The sequence below is a fragment of the Dunckerocampus dactyliophorus genome, chromosome 4, assembly GCF_027744805.1.
Source record: "Dunckerocampus dactyliophorus isolate RoL2022-P2 chromosome 4, RoL_Ddac_1.1, whole genome shotgun sequence".
In the NCBI taxonomy this organism is placed as follows: domain Eukaryota; kingdom Metazoa; phylum Chordata; class Actinopteri; order Syngnathiformes; family Syngnathidae; genus Dunckerocampus; species Dunckerocampus dactyliophorus.
This window is the reverse complement of record NC_072822.1, coordinates 9,813,537-9,835,998: the sequence shown is the minus strand read 5'-3', so window position 1 is coordinate 9,835,998 and position 22,462 is coordinate 9,813,537. Positions and strand designations below refer to the sequence as shown.

General features: G+C 40.1%; 1 protein-coding gene across 2 annotated transcripts in view; it reads left to right on the top strand.

The window, feature by feature from the left end:
• LOC129180247 (ADP-ribosylation factor-like protein 15) overlaps positions 1 to 22,462 on the top strand; it is a 111,710-nt gene that overhangs the window by 3,987 nt on the left and 85,261 nt on the right. The window contains exon 1 of one of the 2 annotated variants that reach the window (XM_054774516.1): positions 656 to 5,493. The exons of the other annotated variant lie outside the window; for it this stretch is intronic. Coding sequence (XP_054630491.1) covers positions 5,440 to 5,493 — 54 coding nt within the window. The 5' untranslated portion in view covers positions 656 to 5,439. Of the gene's footprint in view, positions 1 to 655; positions 5,494 to 22,462 lie in introns of those variants that run through there. 2 annotated transcript variants of the gene reach the window in all.

Below are 22,462 nucleotides of genomic sequence, written 5' to 3'. Positions count from 1 at the left end.
TCCCATATTATAATTTTTCCCTCAACCTAATTTTCCAAGAATTTCTTTAACATTTCAACTCAATGTTAGTAAATTATTTTCCCTCATAGTTTCCCTCAAGTTTATTCTTGTAAAATTGCGACTTTTTTTGTTAGAATACAACCGTTTTTCTCAATTTTTTTTTGTAATATTTTACCTAATATTTTTGTAAAATTACAGTAGGTTTTTTTTTCATTTCTACAGTTTTTTTCCCCAATTATTTCAATTTCTTGTAATTAGGACTTTATTCCCATCATATTTTGATTGTATTACCTACGACGACTTTAATAAAAAAAAAATAACGTCTTTAATATTTCAACTTTAAGCTACTAAAATGATAGTGGTATTTTTCTTCATAATTTTACAACACTATTCTCATAACGACATTATGGCTTTTTTTGGGTTAGATTACTACTTTGATATACTTATATATATATATATACTGTATATATATATATATATATATATATACTGTGTATATATATATATTGATGTTGTTCTTGTAAAATTTCTGCAGATTTGTCAATTTTTGCTGTTGTATTTTTATTTTGTTTTCTTGTTAAATTATATTTTTAGAATGTGTCACAGGACAACCCCCCCCAACCCCCCCAAAACGTTGATGTTTGATGATGGTGAATTGGTTGAGAAATGGGGCAGTAGTAGCAGGTAATCATTAGTTGGAAGGAAAAGGGTGAATTTCGGGAAAATTTTGAATTTTGGATCACCCCCGCAAATGTAATCAGTTCTTCCATATCCCATTTTGGAAGTAATAAGGTTTAATCAAACAACTTACCCCTGGCAGGTTTCCGTTGACTGGAAAAAGCATCACAGTGTTGTTTCTGGTAATCTTCACATCTTTGTAAATAAACCTCATGGTGATGATAGCACACTGTTACATCTCCATTGGAATGTAGGTCAGCTGCAGATACTCCACTCCTCCAGACCAACAAGCCTACATCTCCTTTGGACAAATTGGAAATAATGTGGGATCTTTATTTTGCGTACAAAACCTGTTTTATGACAACTGTGCAGGAGAGAGTATCCTCTGTCATGATTGACACGCTATACAATTGCTGGACTGCTCATCTCATTTTATAGGCTTTAAAGCAACACACAATTATTCGATTAATTCTTCAGTCTGGTACATTTTCAAAGCTGAGACAGAAGCACCGCAACGCACGATAAAAAAGGTGTCAAAACACTGGCAACATGAAGTAATTAAGGTGACTACCAGCTGAGACCCCAACAGACCCTGAGCAAATATTTGCTAATGTTTCTTTTTGTGCCCCTGAGCATTGCATTGTACCCAAGACAACAACTTGTCTGTCACCTCTGTCTATTTCAAAGCTGAAGACCTTTTTAACAAGATGATGTTGGCATTTCTCATTTGGATTTCAAGGGTCAGTCGCTTGGCACCCAAAGGACAAGCATGCCAAGTGACTAGTTTTAAGATTAGTTGATGTCTACTAAAATATGGTAGTCAAGCATCTGGCATGTCTGGCATAATTTATTCAATGCCAGGTCAAATGCCACATGATTTAATAAGCCGTGGTATGCAGACCTGCATGCTCACTCAAGGTGATTTTACACCCCCAAAACATATTTACATTGTATGTTTATACATTGGGAGTAAAACAATCTTAGCATATGCATCAGATTATTGATTTGACCCACTAGTCACAGAATAAACTGATGATCTAAGCATGTACATCAGGCACACAAAAGACATGAAAAATCACACAAAATCGTGAGGGAGGCTGTCTTTGGAGAGCACAGCTGTAAAGTGCACTGGCGAGCCTCAGAGGTCACAACCTCAATGGATCTCCTTTTCCTGCTGTGCCACATTGGAAACCTGGCACACAACCCAAAGCCCCTCACACTCTTGAAAAGCCACTATCAAGCAAATCATGGTTATCTTATGTTGTGTTCAGACATTTCGATAATGTTTGGCACAAGACTGAATTTGGATAATAGCTTGTGTGAACAGTAACCCGTGTCGCAAAGAAATGGAGCCTGTTTAAGGTGCTTCACTTGTGCATGGTCAGCACAGCGTTAAAAAGGACCACACAACACGGCAGTGCTGAGAAAGGAATTTGCTGCTAACTGTTGCCATGATACAGCCCCTTCCTAAATTACAAGTCCACCAAGCGGTTGGACACAAACTGGCAGCAGACTTGGACAGACTGGACAAATTGCACTTGTGTGAGTGGGAGGGAGCCAGGCTATGACAATGTTAATTCCTCTACATTGTGCAGCACGACTTCCCCTGACGTTTGACTCTGGAATGTTTTCGTGCTTTATTTATACTGCATCCAATTGATTGCATTATTTGTGCCGGGTTCTGGCCGGAGGACTATTTTCTGCCCTAAGGCTAAGCTTTTGAAAAGTGGGGATGATCTATTATTTGTTTCTGCGCATGTTTTTCCCTAAATCCACAGCTCTTTCTTTCAGCAAATACTAAAAACATCAATTTTCTGTGGTCTTTTAATGGAGCGTAAAATGCCAAAGCTTGTTGTCAAAACCATCATGGTTCTGATAACTAAACATGGGGTCATCTGAGAGTTGGACACCTCGCCACAATGAGCTTGCGCTAGACAAATGGAAACATGGGGTGGAAAACATTTTGTGCCAAAAACAGTTACGATGAATATTTTTTAATTTCATTTGACTTGGTGACAGTGACTTTGACTGTATGTGCACATCTGTTGCAAAATGATTTCCACGTTTCATTTCTGTATCTCTCCCAGGATGAAACACATGAAAACCCAAACCTACTCAGTAATCCATCTGTCGTCTCTTTGAGACAGCCTGCAATAAATGGATAACATATCAGTTTAAATATAAACAGCAATAGTGGAAAACTGGTATGGGAGCTAAATGCTGTCAAGAAGTTTTATATTTTAGCCACATTGCTGTTCCTTGTATGACACAATGAATCTTAAAGATTGAACAAAGTTTATTTAGCGACGCTGGTTGACCTTCTAATTTCTTTGTACTGTATTTCCCAACTCATTTGCCCATAAGACTAAACTGGTACCACCATCATCAAGTCTTAATTAGCTGTGTAGCTCAGTGGCTTTCAAAGTTTGACAAAAATAAAGCTCCAGCTCTGCTAAGTTACAGTTGTGTTTAAAGGCACAATGACTGCATTTCATTCATACAGTGAGAGAGTAAATTGTATTATATTCTCTGAGGAGAGGCTCAATGTGCCACACTTGGAAGACCTCTGGCGCAGGCACTTTTTTAGTAACCTTTAAACTTTCTGAACTGTCATGCAAATGTGAAAATAAGTTGACCACATATACAGTATGTATTGAATTTAACAGTACATTGTGTACGTTTCCATGCATTCTGAATGAATAATCAGCAGGAGATTTGACTTGGAGGTCAAATTCTAAGGCCCGGTTTCCCGTACAGGGATTAAGCCCTAGTTGCAGACTAAATCACATTGGAAACCGGGATTTACTGAAACGGCTTTCTCAGACATGGATTAAAATAGTGTCAGACTTGTCCTAGTCTTGAGTTAAATCATCTCCTTTCTTGAAGGGAGACTACAGCTAATCCGGGTCTAGATCAAGACTTAAATTCATACTTGGCCAGAGGCAGGTTTACCTTGAGCATGGCTGAAGTAGCCAATGAAAAGACAGGGAACACCTTTGGTCTGCAGCACTTTTCATAAACACGTGTATATACACACAAGCCAATGCTATGCTAACCTGCTGGGGAAAACAGTATACACACTAAAGCAAATGAGTGCTGGAGTCTTTCCTCACCTGAACTGTCTTGATGATCATCATACCTTTTCAAGGGTTGCTGGCTTTCAATCATCCCAATTAGGAAGTCTCCTACGTCATTTCTTTCTGGTCTAACTGGGGGCCCCCACCTGTCTTGAAAAACTCCCGAGAAGCAGTGGCTGTTGTTTTATTCATGTGGATTTTACAACAACATTTTATCGTTATTTATACATGCTGTGACCATGCAGTAACGGGTACATTCATGTTCACATGTACATTCAAGACTTACATTATTTTGCTGTATTTTGATTAAGCATTGCAACTTCTTTACTGGTTGCATTGATTTCACATCTAGTGCTATTTCCGTCAACAACAGCAGCATGTCAAGCGCGTGTCTGTTTGTTACTACTAATCATGGCAGCCGCCGACGACTACTTTTGGACAAACGAGGATCCAGAACCTTATCTTTTTAGCCTCAATTTACGGAGAATGAGCTACGGATTTTAGAAGCTGAGGTCCACAAGCAGAGAGAGTGTAACTTCGAAGGTAGCAGATGGGGGGCAAGTCATTACACAGGCATGATTTGGTGGTGTAAATGTGGAGCTTGTCAAGCCATGCCGACAGAACTGGAGTGTGGCATACAGTGTTACCATCAATGGGAAGACTTGTGTGTGTGTGTGTGTGTGTGTGTGTGTGTGTGTGTGTGTATATATATGTATATGTATATATGTTCAACAACTCCCACTGTTCATACTGTGCTTTTAAAATAATGACACTGAATATGATACAGTATGCAGTTACTTGCCTTGGTGTAGTTGTCTTTATAAAGTTACAAAAATTACAAAGAATAATACAATTAAAAATAACACTTCTCTGCATAGTTCCCTTATTATTGGCAAGGACTGATCGAAACCATGGCTCCTTAGCACTGTTACAACATTGGTTCTGTTGCCACTGTGTTGTGTAAGTTGTCTTACTTAATAAATGAACATGTGGTCAGAGAGGTATGTTTTCCTTTCGACTTTCCACATCATTATTCAAGTGAAAAAAAGACGTTATATAGAGTATATAAAGAGTTACATTAGGACAGTCGGGCATTTCTTAGAAGTGTCCATTCAGCAGGCAGTAGTGGCGACTATTACGAGACATCACAGCTGACTCACAGTCCTCCCTGACATGCTGACCTCCACCAAAGTCTCCAAAAAAACACCCCCATGTCTGCTGCAAGGTCCAGTGGTCGGCTCCTTCCTCCATTCTCTTACCCACGCATACACAAAGTGCAGTATTTTCATACTTGAAGCCCGTTTACTGTATGGGCATAGTGTGTGGGTGTGTAATGGTGACTAATCCAATTTGTGGTCTTATTCTGGATCTCTAGTTGTCACTGAGCCCTTAATCACTGTGGTAAGAGATCCACACAAACTAATCTCTTCCCCAAGCTCACTGATCCTTGTGACTATAGTTTTTTTTTTTTAGTTCTCATGAATGAATATCGTGGGTAAACACAACACGAGTATCACTGCCCTTCTGTCAAATCCCCTCAGCGAGGCAGCGAAGCACCAGGCTCCTGTCATTGACCTGGAACCGTTTATCTCAGCTACTCCCGATCCGCCTCCTTCCATCCATTCACTCACGCGGGGAGGCTTGGCTTGCTTGTTGCCGCGGGTTACGCCTGTTGCTGAGCGCAATGTCGGAGCGCATGCAGCTCTCCCTTGCCTTGTGCAGGATTGGGCTTTACACGGTAAGAACATTCCCAAATGCTCGAGTCTTTAATTCAGAAAGGTTCGCTTGCATTGAGTGCGTGCTCAATTGTGCAATGTCTGCGATTACTCCTTGTGTTTTGAGGCAGCCACTTACCAACTGTGGCTGTTGCCTGGTCATTGAATAGTGAGTGTTTGCTCTGGACACAACAAAACATTAGTAAGGAGCAAGAGGACGTCAACACTGTTGGATATATTTTTTTTGCAGTAAATAAAAATAAATGATTGCTCTTTAGATGTTACTACAGAATTAAGACGTTGCAAATGTGGTGCTATCAGTGGGGAATTGTAGTGGTAGGCTTGTTTTGGTGTCATGTTGTTGTTTTTAGTTTTGTAAGGTGGCATTTTTCAATTATATTTTAACCCATGTTACTCCTTAAGCCAATCTGGTGACCCTTTTTCAAAAATTTTAATTAAACATTAGCTGATTTCTGGAAAGTGGCGTCTAAACAGTGAGACCCGTTGCACCTATTAATACTGTGTCTCACACATGACTCATCCCCCTTAGTCGCACATGAATCAAATGTGTGGGAACACTGCAGATGGATGTTGGTTCAATGTAAGTCTGTTCATCCGAGCCCTCTGTTTATATCGTACAGGCAGATGTACAGGATTTGACAATCTGCATGTGTAACAGTCATCGGGGAGCTGGTCCTATGGCAGTGCTTCAACTGGAGGCAAGATTTTAATGAGTGGGATGCATGTTAGGAATATGTGATGGACTTATTATTACTGTTACTGCTGTTATGGCACAAAAGCAACTTGCTAACCTTGTCACTTAAGTGAAGGAGACATCATCTGACTGGCTGCCCCGAGAGCTCGGCAATCAAGAGGCAACACACAAGAACATCGTAAACCCCCAGGGAAACATGATTTTAGGTGTGTTCACACTCTGGTCCGGACCAAAAAAAAAATAAAAAATTGGTGGTCTCGATTGGATAGCATATGTGACGTGTACGTTGTCAGTCAACCTCACGGGTTGAAAACATCGTCTTCCGGGTCGTTTTCAGCTGTGGGACTTTCCTTTCTTTGGCAGATTTTTACCAACTGACAGTTTTTGACAACTTCACCCACTATAACTGTAAAATTAAAAGCTAGGTATGTTTAACTGCTGTATCTATGCATCTGGGCTGACGTTTGTCTTTTTAAAAAAAAAACAACTGATTTTCACGCAGTTTCTGTTGGGTGTTGCTAACCATTTTCTTGGTCCGATTGCATTTGCTGACAGTGTATGTTGTGTTTTGGTCACCTTAAAAAATCATTTTTAAGGTATGGCGGCTTTTATTTTGTAGCAGCAGGCCGCCGCAATCAATTCCATGTAATGGAAATCCTGTGCAGTACAGTACTACACTGAAAACTACAACCACAACAGTCAACATGTTGTTAATGACTACATCTCTGACAGTAAAAAATGAACATTATCATCGTTGTAAAGGAAGACATTTTGATAGAGATCTTGTTTTTAATCGCTTTCAATTTTCCAGGTGTATTTAATGTTCTGTCCGGTGAGGATGCCAGGTCACTGTGTCTCAGGCATGATTTTTTGAGTCAATTCACACTCATTTAATCTGTTTCTTCACCTGTAATATGCCACCATATTATTTTGGCTTTTCTGTTTGAAACAGTCCCTGTATGAAAAGCAGACATTCTTGTTTTGACTGGATGTGATCCCTCAGTTTTTGACACTTTGGCCTTTCCCACCATGTTCCTGCTGATTTGTTCTCTGTAAAACTGTTCAGTCACACTGTGCAATCTAGAAATTAGCCAGGCTGAGGCGAGAGATTGAGCTGGTGCAAATATTCTACATCACTAACTGTCCAACTTCAGTTGAGGATGGAACTGCTCGTTGCTCCCAGGAAACAACAAAAACTCCTAATTATCGCATTATTCAATTAACAGCAGAGTCTCTATAGTGGCTGTATACGTGATTACTCTTCCGTACTGTTGTTTACAATTAACTAATCAGCAGTGTTAATGCTGGCTGAGCACTTTGTTCCTAATTGTTATTACAATGTTGGTTTTGTTGCTGCTGTAGTATGGAAAATACTTGTTAATAAATGATCATGTGGTCAAAGACAGCTACATTGTCCTTGACACTTTCTCAAGCACCAAATCAACACCTTCCAGGAACCAGATTCAAGCCACGATTCAATACATGCAGCCACGAACTCGCAGCAAAGCCAATAAAGTGACATTCACAACAATTACACAAAAACATTCACTGAAAACACACCCAAAAAATTGTGTATGTTTTTTTTGACTGCCAGTAAGTGGCACACACAGCTCTATGCGCACTGCAAAATAAAAGACCAGTGAGCAGTCACATCACTGCTTATTTAGCCCTGGAATGAGCCCCCATACTATTATTGTAAGATTCCTAGAATAGATATAGTGGTAGTCACAAAATATGGATTTACTGACTGAAACTGACAGATCGACTGCGAGAGAGGCTAGAAAGACGAGTGAATGCAAGCCATGTTTGGCTAACAATTCAGGTCTAGAACATGTACGGGTGACACCAGCAACCAGATGCAAACAAGCACAGCCATAAATGCACGCGAAGAAAGTGACATAATCACAATGATTCATTAATATTGTGTTGTGAGGACTATGATACAGTATGTTTTACTGGCAGTGATGGCCACAGCTATCACATTGCTCTTTGCACACTGCACAGAGCCGAAGACAATTGACAATAATTGTTGTTTAGCAAGAAATTTGGCATGAAAACCAATATTATTATTCTAAGATTCATAGTGACGCTGCAATCAAAGACGACTCTTTGGATTTATTGTTGTATGCTACAACAGATACCACATTAGCCACCGAGCTAGCGCGTCAGAACAAGTCAGATAGGAGTTTGCACTGGAATAGCTGTCATGATCACTAGGCTGGCTATTATGGAGAATATTAGCAGGAGACATGTAGATTGACTTACTGCCACCTTGGCGCGCTTTTCCATGGTCCAATGTCTTGTAGGTGTTTGACTGGACGGTAACATTTGTCCCTCAAAGTTTGCCGACACATCTGATCAGACGAATGGTGTCGTTCAGAAATGTGAACAAGCTGACTCCATCTCCTTAAGTGTTCCAGCGAAAGCATTCAACATAATATATAATATATTCATAATATATAACAAACAACAGAAATTTGCAAACAAGTGGAGCTTAATATCAGCGGAAGCGCTGTAGTGAAGCTGAAGTTCCCGGAGGGACTGTCCGGATCTGACTCCACCTCCTCCAGACACAGAAGTGACTGAAATGATAAAAATATATAATAAATATATAATATAATATAATAAATATAATATAATAAATATTTCAAAATTTCAGCACACATCTAACACAGAAAATATGCCTTTTAATATCATTTTTCAGGGCGGAAATAACGTGTTTTGGTGTCATGAGCACTTTAAACAGTAAAAGCCGGTTTAAAGTGGTGGGTTTTAGAGTGAGTCTTGAAGGTGGAGAGGTCAGTGCACTAACGGGCGGGTGCAGGGAGGGAGTTCCAGAGTGATGGAGCAACAAAAGTAAAGGCTCTGCTGCCCCAGCTCCAGTGCTTGACTTTTGCGTGTGGTCACAGGAGATTGACGTCAGAGGAGTGATGGGGAGTGAAGGTGTAGAAGGTTTTTGGGGTAACGGGGAGCCAGAGTGTATTATGCTTTGAAAGTGAGTAAAGGGATTTTAAACTGTATTGGACTGGGAGCCAGTGGAGGTTTTGGAGGACGGGGGTGATGTGGTCACAAGGGCGAGTGTGAGTGAGTAAGCGGGCACCAGAGTTCTGAATATACTGAAGTTTATTGAGGTTTTTGCATGGAAGTCTGTAGAAAATGCTGTTACAGTCATTGAGTCTGGTGGTAATGAAGGCGTGGATGAGGGTTTCAGCAGCAGAAAGGGAGAAAGAAGGATGAAGATGGGCGATTTTTAGATGGAAAGAGGTTGTTTGGGAGTATTGGGAGTATTTTTGGGAGTTGTATGTACTCAAAGCAGAAGGTACTGTTGAAGAAAATGCCAAGATTTTGGACGTGAGGTGAAAGGGTGAGGGAGGTTTTTTTCATGGAGAGTGAGAAGCTGTTGACTATGTTTGTGAGGAATTTTAGACCCTTGTTGTCCGTCAATAACAGCAGCATTTAAAAGTTAAAATTAAGATAATGTTGACCTGAGAATGTTGATAACCACCCATTTGTGTATTTGATGTGTGTGTGGCAGAGTACTGTAGCATTCTGATAGAATCATACAGAGACACCCTTTTAAAATGTTCTTAGCACCATCAGTAGTGTTCAGTTCCTTCACAGTATGCTGCGTTTGTGCGAGCTGAGCACACACACATTTCTGGCAGATCAGGTATGAATTGATGGTTGGTGAGATATGACTGAACCCAAGTGAGTTCAGTTCCAGAGATGTTGAGGGTGGATGAAAGGCAGTAGAAGAGGATGGCGTGCCTGACGGTGTCGAAGGCTGCAGTGAGGTCTAAGAGGATAGACAGGGTGAGGTGGTCCGAGTCTGAAGCGAGAAGAAGGTCATTTGTGATTTTGAGGAGGGCTGTCTCAGTCCTGTGGTTTGAGCAGAATCCAGATTGAAATGGTTCAGATAGATTATTCGGGTTGAGGTGGGTTTTGATCTGGGAAGCGATGACACGTTTTGGAGATTTTGGAGAGGAATAGGAGGTTGGAAATTGGCTGGAAGTCGTCTTGTTATGTTGGGGTTGAGACCACGTTTCGTCAGGATGATGGGTGATGGCAACAAGTTTCAGTGAGGGAGGCACGGAACCACAAGTGAGAGAGATGTTGATAATGGGGAGACAGGCTTTGATCAAGCTGGATGGGATCGAGTATGCAGGTAGAGTTTTTTTGTGCCTTTCAGGATGGACGAGATGTCAGACTGAGTTATCGGCGTGAACTGGGAGAGGCATGTTGCTGTGTAAGGGACAACCGGAGGAGAGAAAGGGGCGGGAGGAGGAGAGGGAGAGTGTTGGAGTTTTGGAAGAGTGACCACCCGTTTTGTGTACATGTGTACATTTCTAACAATAAATATGCTGATGCATCTTCATAGAAGATGATGTGTAGAGGCACCTTGCAGTGCAAAGGGCCCATATTTAATGAGTAATGTGATTAATCCTGTTACATCGTCTTCTGTTTGATTTAGCTCAGCAGGTGTCGTATGCATGTCAATGATCCTCTTCACATTTTAAACACAAAGATCACCGTCCACAAGACTGCTGGCCATAAAAAAGTGTTGCCTTGACCATTAGAGGTTAAAGGCTTCCTATTAGCCATGTTGCGGTCACTTCATTATGTCATTAATGGGCTGGAAAATGACCCTCCCTCCAGATTCAGGCTGCATCTTTCAGACCAACAGTCTCAAGCCTGGTTCGTGCTTAATTTGGAAAACAAACCTAGTGGAGTGTGCATACTGGAATGGCCTAATTAGAGCTAAAAAGCACGCTGGAGGTTGCACATCGCAGCACCTCAGATTGAAGATTAAGATACGCTGCTACACGCTGCACAGTTTACTTGATGGATGTGTATATTTTAATGTACAAAGGGCAATGTGTTTAGTAAAGCAGCATTTTGTGCAGAAGTGATTTGTGATTAAGTTGGCTCTTACATCTAAATTATACCAAAATTAACATCTGAGATGTCTGCCGATTCGATTCGGGGAATCTCATTCTACTATCAATCACGCAGTCAATTCATCAAAAAAATGTCAGTGATGATTTCACCAGATTCTGACTGCATGGATGGATGGTCACAGCTGCTGCTGAGCATACATTTTTACAAAGAATATCTTTGTTTTTGTTATAAGTAGTACATTTTGATACAAAAACAGCCTTATTTGTGCTAATTAAGAATCTGCGTGTCCTGATACAATTTTTTTCCCCAATACAATAACCTTGATCATCATCCGATACAAATATTGATCCGATATTAACACAAATCATACATAGTTTTGTTTATTTTGTAGTGTAGAATGTTAGAAAAGCACAAATCATACATACTTTTATTACTTACTTTGTTGTATATAGTGTAGTGCATGATATCTATCTATCTGGCATGATATAGCGAGGTTCAAGGTGCTCAATGAAGCGTTGAAACCCCACATTACTCACCATAGAGAGGGGCTCCCTCTTTTCTTCTCTAGCTAATGACTGTTTGCCATCCCGTTGGAGTTTCCCGTGTGATGCCGCATCACACGCATCACATGACAAGCAGAAACAAGCGATACAAGCACTTGATTCCAGACTCACAGGTGTTGCTTACGTGTTAAGTATGGAGTGGAAGCAAAACTTTCCTGTGGTGGCACAAAAGCGGGGACGTTTAATACGGCCAAACTAATGGTTCATTTTCATGCATTACTCACCAAATTTAAGAAAAATAGGGGTGCCGAGTTATGTGCAGCCATATTCATAAACCTTACATTCATCCTGGGCTCAATGATTGTAATTTATACAACTTCACGTATTAGTGCTCTGTGTGACATTTTGACAAGTCTCCTTTTGAGCCTCCTTTGGGCCTTTGACATGAGTTGAAGAATTGCTCTTTCTTATTTTTGTTTGCATCTAAGCTGGCCGTCACCAGGCCATTGTATTAGCAATCCATCTTTTGTCAGTTCTCATAGCTTTTGATGCCTTTATAGTTGATATGTTTGGAAGGTCTGTATTGTTTCCTCCCCTCAGCATACAGTATATTAGATTCATACAGAAATGTACAGTAACTTTAACAACTTAACTATTGTTGGCATTGTTTAACCAGTCTTTGCAAACATCCTATTCTCTTTGTGTCCTATACACTCTATTTCATGCGGAGCCGGGCTTTTGAGTTTTTATTTTTGGTTGTTAGTTGGTTTGGTTTTTGTGGTAATTTAAATGTAGTAAAGCATGGGTCAGACCGCAGCCTGTAGTTTTTGTAGTTTCTCTTTAGCAAGACGTTTTTTTTCCCTGTTTATTCTTGAAACAGGAACTCTTAAAGAATCACATTTAAACAGAAATCCCAACAGCCACCCTTCTTGAATCAGTGTTTACTGTGGTGTAAGTCGCACTGTCTTCAGGAAGTGCTATTTTTAGCGCCCTTATCTTGCTATGCTCAGGTAGTGGGTGTAATCCCCTCATCTTACTAAGACTTTACCTCATGTTAGAATAACATCAACTTGGAACTCCCCTATGACATCCTGAACAAGCATACATTACAATGTTCCCATTGAATAATATGCTATATTTCACATTGTGCCTCTTGGCGATAAAGATGGTATTAAGCAACCAGGAGTGATAAGTATTGTTTTTTTATGGCTTTTGTGTGTCATAGGAAGTTTTTATTCAATGTAAACTACACTGTAAACTCGCAGTGTGGGACCACCTTACATTTCCAACCTGCTTCCGTCCTTTTCTAAAGCAGGATGGGAGCACCCTCGGGCCATGAATGTTCCACACTTGAAAAAAAACACAGGACCTGGCGGGATGTTGATTGAAAGATCATACGCACGAACACGCACACACACACACACACACACACACACACACACACACACACACACACACACACACACACACACACACACACACAGCTTTCCTTCACCCTGAATGCCAAGCGTTATTGGTTTGTTTTGTTGTCTTTATTTCTTGGAAGGACTTAAGCCTGTTTGCGTAAACATAAAGAAGGACTTCCTGTTTGAGATGTGTTTGCTTACCAAAGTGGCGATTGGCCTTTTGTGAACTCTGTATACCCGGAACCAGGAAGAGTGGTAGATTGTTTGTACTGTAGATTGACGCATGTCCCTTCAACTTACATTACAGTGTTCCCTCGATACATTGCGGTTTGCCTTTCGCATATTCGCTGTTTTGCAGATTTTTAAAGTGCAATTTTGCATTTTTTTTAACAGTGTATGAATGCGCATAGAGTTCTGTGTCCTTCAGGTGTATTAGAGTGATGTATCGGTGCTCTGTTGTATGTGTATGTTATTGTATTTACCATTGCTACCAGTAGAGGGTGTTGTACTCATGTCAGAGTTGAAGACTTGTGTGGCTCCACCTTGTCTCAGTGTGTTTACGTGCCTGTACAGCATATTAGGAACCCACAGTAGACAATAGCCATCTAAATGTAGAGCCACAACACTCCTTATTGGCTAAGGGAGAGCCCGTCTATTGTGTTCTGCGTCCTGATTTGCTGTAGACCATTGTCAATCAATCTCCTTTGTACCATCGCTAGCAAACTAGCAAACTGTGTGAGCTGCTTGCTAACCACCAATAAACAATAGAAGAAGAAGCAGCATCAGCAGATAACCGGCTAAATAAATCTTTGGTTGAAGGAGTAGGATTGCAGGAGCAATATGTTTTAACAAGGATACAAAAACGCTACAGCCGAACGGCGCCAGGACGAAGCACGATCAGAGGAGTGAATACGCATGAGTCACTTAATAATTTATTGTGTCCAACCATTAAAATTCAAATGAAATTTGAACTTTGAGAGTTTTTAAAATGCGAGAAAATGTAAATGCCTCTCTGAGAAAAGAGTCTAAAGTGTATTGTGGGGGGGTTTACAGCCTTAAAACATATATAATAATTGTAAACAAATTAAGTTGGCTACTTCGCAGATTTCACTTATTGCAGGATGTTTTGGGAACCTATCCCCCGCGATAAACGAGGGAACACAGTATATGCATTGTTTCCAAGCAGCACAAAAATCCCGATGAAACTTCCTCTTGCACCCATGTAGGCATGGGCCGGTATGAGATTTTGACAGTATGATAACCTTGGGCAAAAGTATCACAGTTTGATGGTTTCACTGCATCGTAATTACAGCTCTAAAATGTTTTATTTTAAAATATCTTTATTGAAAAGAGAAAAAACAAGTCAAATCAGTCATTTTAAGCCACATAATAGAACATGATGAAAGTGGAACATATATGTATTCAAAATAAATAACAAAAAATAACAGAATTCTTTCTAAATAAATAAATAAAATCCAGTTCTCAATGCAGTCTGTTGTGGCAAATCCTTCAACTCAAGGACTGACAACGCCGACAACAATGCGACCATACCGCCTCAGCTCAATGCTAAAGAGGCAGCTAACGACTTTTGGCAACGCATCGAAGCCCAGTTCTGACTGCAAGGAATGTGATGTGACAAAGTATTTCCACGTAGTGGCCGTGCTGGACCTCCACTTTTTCTCGTATCGCAGAAACGGTATGAAGCACAAGTTTAGTGTTTTTAAAACCTGCACCCGTGCCTGCACCCATGAGGGTGCCCTAATTCTTCAACTTCTGAAGCGCTGCACACAAAATTTGTCAAAACACTCACCCCTATTGTGTTGTCTGTACTATTACTCCTCTGACAAATACACCACATGGTGGCACCTTCATTAAACATTAAAGTTTGACTCCCATAAGTCGGATTGACTTTACATTTTTCACCCAACACAATGTCCTCTACAAAACACCCAATGTAACTGTAGAGTGTTTAGCCGAATCACCACAGAATTCAGTACACACGTCTGTAAAATTTGAGTTTGGAAAAGTTTGGAAAAACATGGCCACCATCAAACAAAATACAACTGGTTGCTCATAAGTCATGACCTTTTATATAATGATTATAAAACTTTGAGGATATTTGTATTACATGTATGCTACTAGCATGTTTTCCATAGCGTTTTGACCACAACCCAAGGGCGTACCCCAACTAGATCCCTGCTTTTCACAGGAGTTATGTCCCATGCCTACCAGAGAATGGCGAAAATCCGCGGATACCGTCATTTTCGGTGTATAAGCTGCTACTTTTTTTTTTCACACTTTGAACCATGCATCTTATAAAGTGATGCGGCGTATTTGTGCTCGCGTTCTGGTCTCGCGACATCTGGTGTGCTTCGGAGGAGCCATTTAGCATTTCGTGCGCGTGCCCTCATCATAAGTGATGTGCGACACCACTGATTCTTTTCCAATTCGATACTGAGTAAAAGTCAGGCTGGTATCATCGATACCAATCCGATAGCATAGCTCATAAAATAATGAAGATAAGACATCAGTCATTTATTTTATCTGGGTTGGATGCGCAACCTAGAAGGTAGCACCCACCCATTTTTCATGGGAGCAAAAGTATTGCAACATGTGACTGACAGGTGTGTTTTGTTGCTCAGGTGTGTCTTCTTTACAATGCTGATTAAAGAGAGGTCAGAGAGGCCAACCTGAGGGGAGTGACGGCCCACCCTTTTTTTATTAAGTTTTTGTTGTCTTTGCTTACCAGTCATTGTTGGTACTCCATGTGGATATGAAAAACAGTCAATCAAAGCACTTGCCTTTTGTAAGTTCTGAATGTTACTGTATGAAAGCAACAAAATATCCCTTTATTCATATTAAGAGTATTTTTGTAAAAGGGCAGTTTTCCCCGAACACTCCACTATTATGCACAGAGATGGGAACTTCCTTTCAAAACAATGCGTGTAAAGTTTGCTCTGAATAAAGGGCTTAAAAATAAAAAAGGGAAACAGATGTTAGTGTTTAGTTGTTGTTACCCATGTTTCACACAGATTTATGGTTCAGGAAAGCTGTAAGGCAGCCTTCAGACGACAAAGGGTACATTCAGGATAACGTCTTAAATGCTACTTGATTAAATCTTGAAATGCCTCAAATGTTTCACTCAGTAAATTGTATTTTTTTGTTCTTGTTTCGGAATAACCCTCTGCACGTATTTGCCCTCTTGTGGCCAGTCAAATAGAGACTTTATATCTGTAATTTGGGAGATTTAAGGATTATTGTTCATCCCTGGCCGACAACAAAATGTGCGATTACATTTTGGCCCCTTTCAGAGTCTCTAATCTAATACATTCACACTAAAACGGAAATGAACGACGGAATGCACATGGCAACACTTAATCTGCACGTGGAAATTCTGACCTAGAGCCTCAGATTAAACACCATTTAATAAATCAAATATAACATTCGGAATTGCAACCATTACACATTAATACGAATACACGGGCACTGCAGTTGGTGTGCTGCATTGTAGAAATCCCTGGGGGACCCCAACTTGTTAGAATGGAACAATCCTGATCCAATTACTATTCCTGACAGCTCTATTTTAAACAATACCCCCCTTTTGGAATTCTCCTTCAAAGGAATAAGTATGCATTGTCATTTTCAGAAACAATGTGATAACAGTGCAATATACGGTAATAATAACATGCAAACATAGAGGAAGAAGTGTAAAAAAGCATTTAGTGTTCAGTGCATGTCAGTTGTCTTTTTGTTGCAATCAGATACACAGGGTGTCCCCTAAGTCTCTCTGCCATTTAACAATGTTTTACAAAAGCAATTGATGATCTATGTCAGGGGTGTCACACTCGTGCCATGGAGGGCCAAGACACTGCAGGTTTTCTTTCCAGCTGGTCACTAAAGCAGGTGATGTTAATGATCAACACCTCCTTCAATTTGAGGGAAGGAGCTTATCAATTAAATCACCTGCTGGAGAAACTGGTTGGAGAGGAAACCTGCAGTGTTTCGGCCCTCCATTGACACATGTGATCTATGGTAACTCATTCAATACCAAAGATGTTTTTATAAACTTGAACACCCGATCCTGAAGACGTAGTTATATGTTTTTTTTTAGATAAGAGCTCGGCATGGATCTTTTGCGTGTATTAACACACTCGACGGCAAGGAGGAAATGGAAGCGCATGGAGGAGTGTAGCATGCAGACGGTTACGCATTGTAGGGAAATTTTAACACACACACACACACACACACACACACACACACACACACACAGTTTCAAATGTGAAAACTGTAAATAGTTCATGGTGTTATATTTGTAAATAAATTGTATTTTTGATGTAAAACAGCCTTTTTTGTGTTGTTTATGATGTGGTACAGTTGTTTAGACATTTGAGCTGTCACAAGATTTGTGTCAAAGTGAAGGTTTTGCTTGAAATATACTATATCTCGTCCCAAAAAGCGTTTTTTCCGCCCTTTTCATGTTGGGAACTGACATTTTCCTGAAACGTACCTTGCTCCACTGCTGATTACTACAGAACGCAAAAAGGTAGAAACAAACTTTTTTGTGATGAAAGACGAGAGTCTAGTCTTTATTTTAGTAGATTTATATAGATATAGAACACAATATTCTGTGTGCCTTAAAAAGTTGGGGGTGGGGGAGTCTTTCTTTATCTCCAAGAGAAAATTTCACACGGGTCATCAACACCCTGAAGCCATCATTAATGAGACAATGAGGAATAGAATATGGCAAGAACAACCACCTTCATATGCTGCCCATATAGAGGTGTATTAAATGAGGCAAAAAACATCTACTCCTCACTTAGAAATAATTTCCACAGATTTGACGAATCTTTGACGAATGTCTTATAATGTACAAATAGTCAAATAATCAAACAGTATACTGGTTCAGTCTAGGACACATTTGACTGTGACTCAGGTTGACCGCGTAGTACATTTGTAGAAAGCAATGGCGCCCTCTGTTGTTTTTCCTCCATACACTGCTGCAGTTTGAATATGGTTGGTTTTAAGTAGAAGGATTCTGCATCCTGCTTGTTGTCTTTACTCAAAAGTAAAGCCCTCTGACTACACGCTGCTTGGTCTTCAATGTAGGAGTTTTACAAGCAGCCTGTGATTTGCAGGAATTAATAGTTATCACTATAAATGCCATTTAAAGAGAGTAAGGAAACTGACAATGTACATATTTATTTTTGAGTGAACTACTGAAATGAACCAGTTAATTAACCCAACATTACAGATATACAAGAAATGAAAATGATTATGCAAAAGGCAATGCAGCCGAAGTCAAGGCAACGTATTGAAAAGGTTTCACCAATGGGCACATTTTCCAATTCATCATTCACCACCGTACTTTGCCACACAGTCAGAACAGCGACTCAGGAGGGGAGCTTAATGTCAGCTGACATTTACAAAGTCACATTTATGACGTGCGTGACACATGTAATCGACCTAATGGGCACCTCTGGAATATAGTACCAACATCAAGTTACTCCCTAGGAAGGCAGGGGCGCTGTAAAGGGGGGGGAAGTTAGGACCATTCCGGGGGGGGGGAGTCACTGTTGGTGTAGTACACTGCTGATGCGGTTGTCATACAACTTCATGTCAAAAAGTCCAAACTATCCCTTTAAATATCCACATTGACCAAAAGTAAACTTCCATATTGACTGACCAGCCCCGCTATAGCTACTGTACATGAAATGGTTTGGTCCACTACTACCTTCACCGTGCTTTGTAGCCAAGGGGGGCCTAAGGTGATTTTTTTTTTTTCATGGGACCCATAATTCCTGGCGGGGCCCCTGGATGTAGGTGGTGATATTGTCTGTCACTAAACAGGAATAAGGAACGTGTGGCAAATTTTGTCTTTTGTCCTCTGGGTGGAGCCATGTAGTCGCTGATCACGTCTCAGCTAAACTGCAAGAGAGCTTTCTCTACATTGGATATACTGTATCAACACAGATGACTGCACAGATGCATTCTGCATATGTGCATGGGCTTTTGCATTGGAACATGAGCAGCCTTTAATATCGATCATCTTATATATTGTTGCATTCATTTTGCAGTGGTTCCTGCAGATTCATGCATTGGTGGTTTGTTTTAGCAAGCTTATCAAGCTTTAGCAAGCTTAACAAGCTTGATTCGATCCTAGATAGAGATATGGAAAATGTGATGAAAAGTTGCGGTGCTTTTGCTCTGAGATGTGGCAAAATACCACATCAAAGAAGTGCACATTTTGAGTGAAATGTCACGATCAGTTTTATTGTGTGCAGCCTTTTGCACCTCTTTTGCAAGATTCTGTGAACAGCGGCCAAAACATGTTGAAGTGTTTAAAAACTTGCTGCATTGATAAACACGCTCTCTAAGGATTTGCTTGCACATTTTCTGATAATAGGCCACTATAATGTATTTGTCTCTCCACAAAATCACAAGGTGTAGAACAGGGTTACACAAGTTTGAGCAAATACAAACATTTGTATTGTGTTCTGAAATAGTTCACACATTTCTGACTTAGAAAAAGCATTTAGCATGTGCGTGTTAACGCTGTCTGTGACACTGAGCTAAATGCCCTTTTACTTTGCTCACTATTTGCTGAGAAGCATCTGTCTGACATTTGAGACAAGAGTAGGAAACCCAAACTCCAAAAGTCAGCAGCAAGATTATTTAGTGTAGCGGTGAGCGCAAATGTACAGTTAAAGGTACTGTCTGCCTTGGTTAGGTACTAAATGGGAGGCGCTAACTTTCCAACGTTTATATTCCGCCTTCTTTCTGCGCCGACATTGCCAGCCACGCCCCACGTAACACACACACATGCGTATTAGTTGTTTATTGTCAGGTGTGATAGCAATTTGGTAAAGTTTAGCTACTTACGTTTCATTGAATGTATAGCCTATATTATAACCACACAATGACTCCAAATTACCGTTCAATTCTGTGAGACTGCTGTTGTTTATGTGCATTTGTGTATACTTACCTATGTTCTACTGCTGATTACTAAAGAACGGAAAAAGCTAGACACACATTTATTCTGATGAAAGACAGGAGTCTCATTTTTCTTTCCATAGGTTCCATGTTTACATAGCCATAGAACACAATATTTTGTGTGCCTTTAAAAGACCAGTCAAAATCGTCTAAAATGGCAGGTACTGAAGGGGTTGTCTTTTGAAAAATGGCTGGGATTGAATGAGTTAATAAAGGGGCTATGGTGGCAGCAGGTTGGCCCTGGAACAGATTTTTTTTCTATTTCATTTATTTGCTATGGTAAAAATATTTCAAAATCACAGCAAATTAGAGGTCGACTATTGTATTCATATAATGCAATCACTTTAGATCAGTCTGACATTGTGACCGTGAGATGATCTCCTACATGTCATTGTTTTTTCGAGAGAGATTCGGGTATGCAGTATGTCCATCCTACTCATTCTATCCTGCGATGCTGTGTCTCGTAACCCAATGCTGCGCAGCAGCTCAGGTAGGCCTGTGATGGATCATGGCACAGATGGCCTTGGCCTATTCTTTCCTGTCTTTTGACTAAGTAAATGTTTCCTTCTGTGACATACTGTGTCTGTGGTGCAATACTTTCAGACGCACATGTGTCCATCAGTCTTGGCTCGGACTCTTTGCGTGCACATGTGCCTTTTGTCTGGCGTCCAACTGCTCTTCCGATAAGAATGGGGTTTTGTTATTGCGGTGGAGTCCGCTAGTGTCATGTTCTTTTTATATTACTGTAAGCTGTTATGTTGTTCATCAAGTGAATAATGGTGGTGCCTTTATTTGGAGAAGTCCACCTGCCATGTAAGCCATAATAAAAATGGTTGATACTGTAAACCCTCTAGTATAATACGCCTCTCACATTTTAAAATTCTGTTTTACACAATAAGAAACAATTACAGGAATAGGGTGTGCAGTGTTGTACTAAGAAAACATCCGGGTGCACATCACGTCTTGTCATATACGGACGTCTTGTTCCTTGTGTATATAGTGTAAATTTACTTGTATTTACTTCAGTTTTTACCTGCTATTTGTAAATATGCAAATCTTGTTTATCTTATATTCTTTGTACTTTGTTCATATTGCATTGCATTGCATTTTATTTAAAAGTGTTCTTTTTCTTCTGAAATTGAGCTACTGCAACCGAGCAATTTCCCTTGTGGATCAATAAAGTTTGTGTAAGTCAAAGCATCTTCCTGCTGGAAAATGTTGAGTGAATTGACTTGTGAGGCAGCACCCTCTGCTGCATTCATATTTGCAACACTCATTTTCCCATTTTTTCAGGGAGTAATACCCAACGGTATTGTATTCTCTGAGAGGAGGATCACTGCGCCACACTTTGAAGACCTGCGTTCTACACGTGTATCATAGTTGATCACCACCGTAACCATATAACATAGCTCATCTTTGTCATAGCTCGGGTACTGTGTCAGTTACATGCTACCTTTTTTTCATGATGAAAAAATGGAAGTGTCAATTTGGATAGTGGTATTTGTTCAAATGGATGACACCCGGTCAGGAATTGTGACTCGGTGTCCACTATTTCAGGAAACGTACATTGCAAACCCACATTAAGTGTTTATGATGAGCAAAATGTGTACGGTATGGTTTATACTGCGTGTTCAGTTAGAAGTTTACACATTTTCAGTTACACTCTGCAATGCTGTGGAATGTTAATCTCATGGCAAGTATTTGGGGATCTCCAGTAGGTGGCATCATAATGCAGAGCAAACATTAATTGAAATAAAGTGACTATAGAAACCACAGAGCCCAAACTCAAATTGTGTTGACCCTTCTGTAGACCTGTTTGATGTAAAAAAAAAAACAAACAAACAAAATGTCTTTCCACCTTTTAGAGAAGGAGAGCCAAGCAGGACCATGACTTTTGGTCAAAGACTGGGGGATTTTGCTCTTGTATTTCAGTCTGCTGTTGTCACGCATATTTTTCTGTTACAGTCTGTGACTTCTCTCTCAGAGCGTTCTTGTGTCCTACGTGTACTCTGACTGACTTCGAGGATTGTTTTTGAAGTAATTAAATTGATGGAAATGTGTGTGTGTCTACAGGAAGTTCAACGTTTGGTAGTTTTTCATTCATGTGTGTACCAATAGCGTTTAAAATGAATAAACCATATTATCAAATTTTTTAGAAAAAAAGTTGTTTTTCTGTCTCCATTTAGAGCTGGTTGATAGTGCCTTGTTGCATTTCGTTTCCTCTGCAATTATACAGTGAGACAGACAACTAGGTAAAAGACAAGAAGTTATTTTAATATTGCTTGGACGATGCATTTGGTGAATTTTTGAGTTTTTTTTATAATTTGGAGAAATGCATCGTAAAGTTCATATAATTAAAAAAAAAAAAAAAAAACTTCAGACATTTAATCCAAAAAGAACTCTGGTTAGCTACGACCTTCTCTCTTGCTTCCCATATTGGCGGACTTTCTGCTCCGTGGCGTACTACACTCTGTTAAAT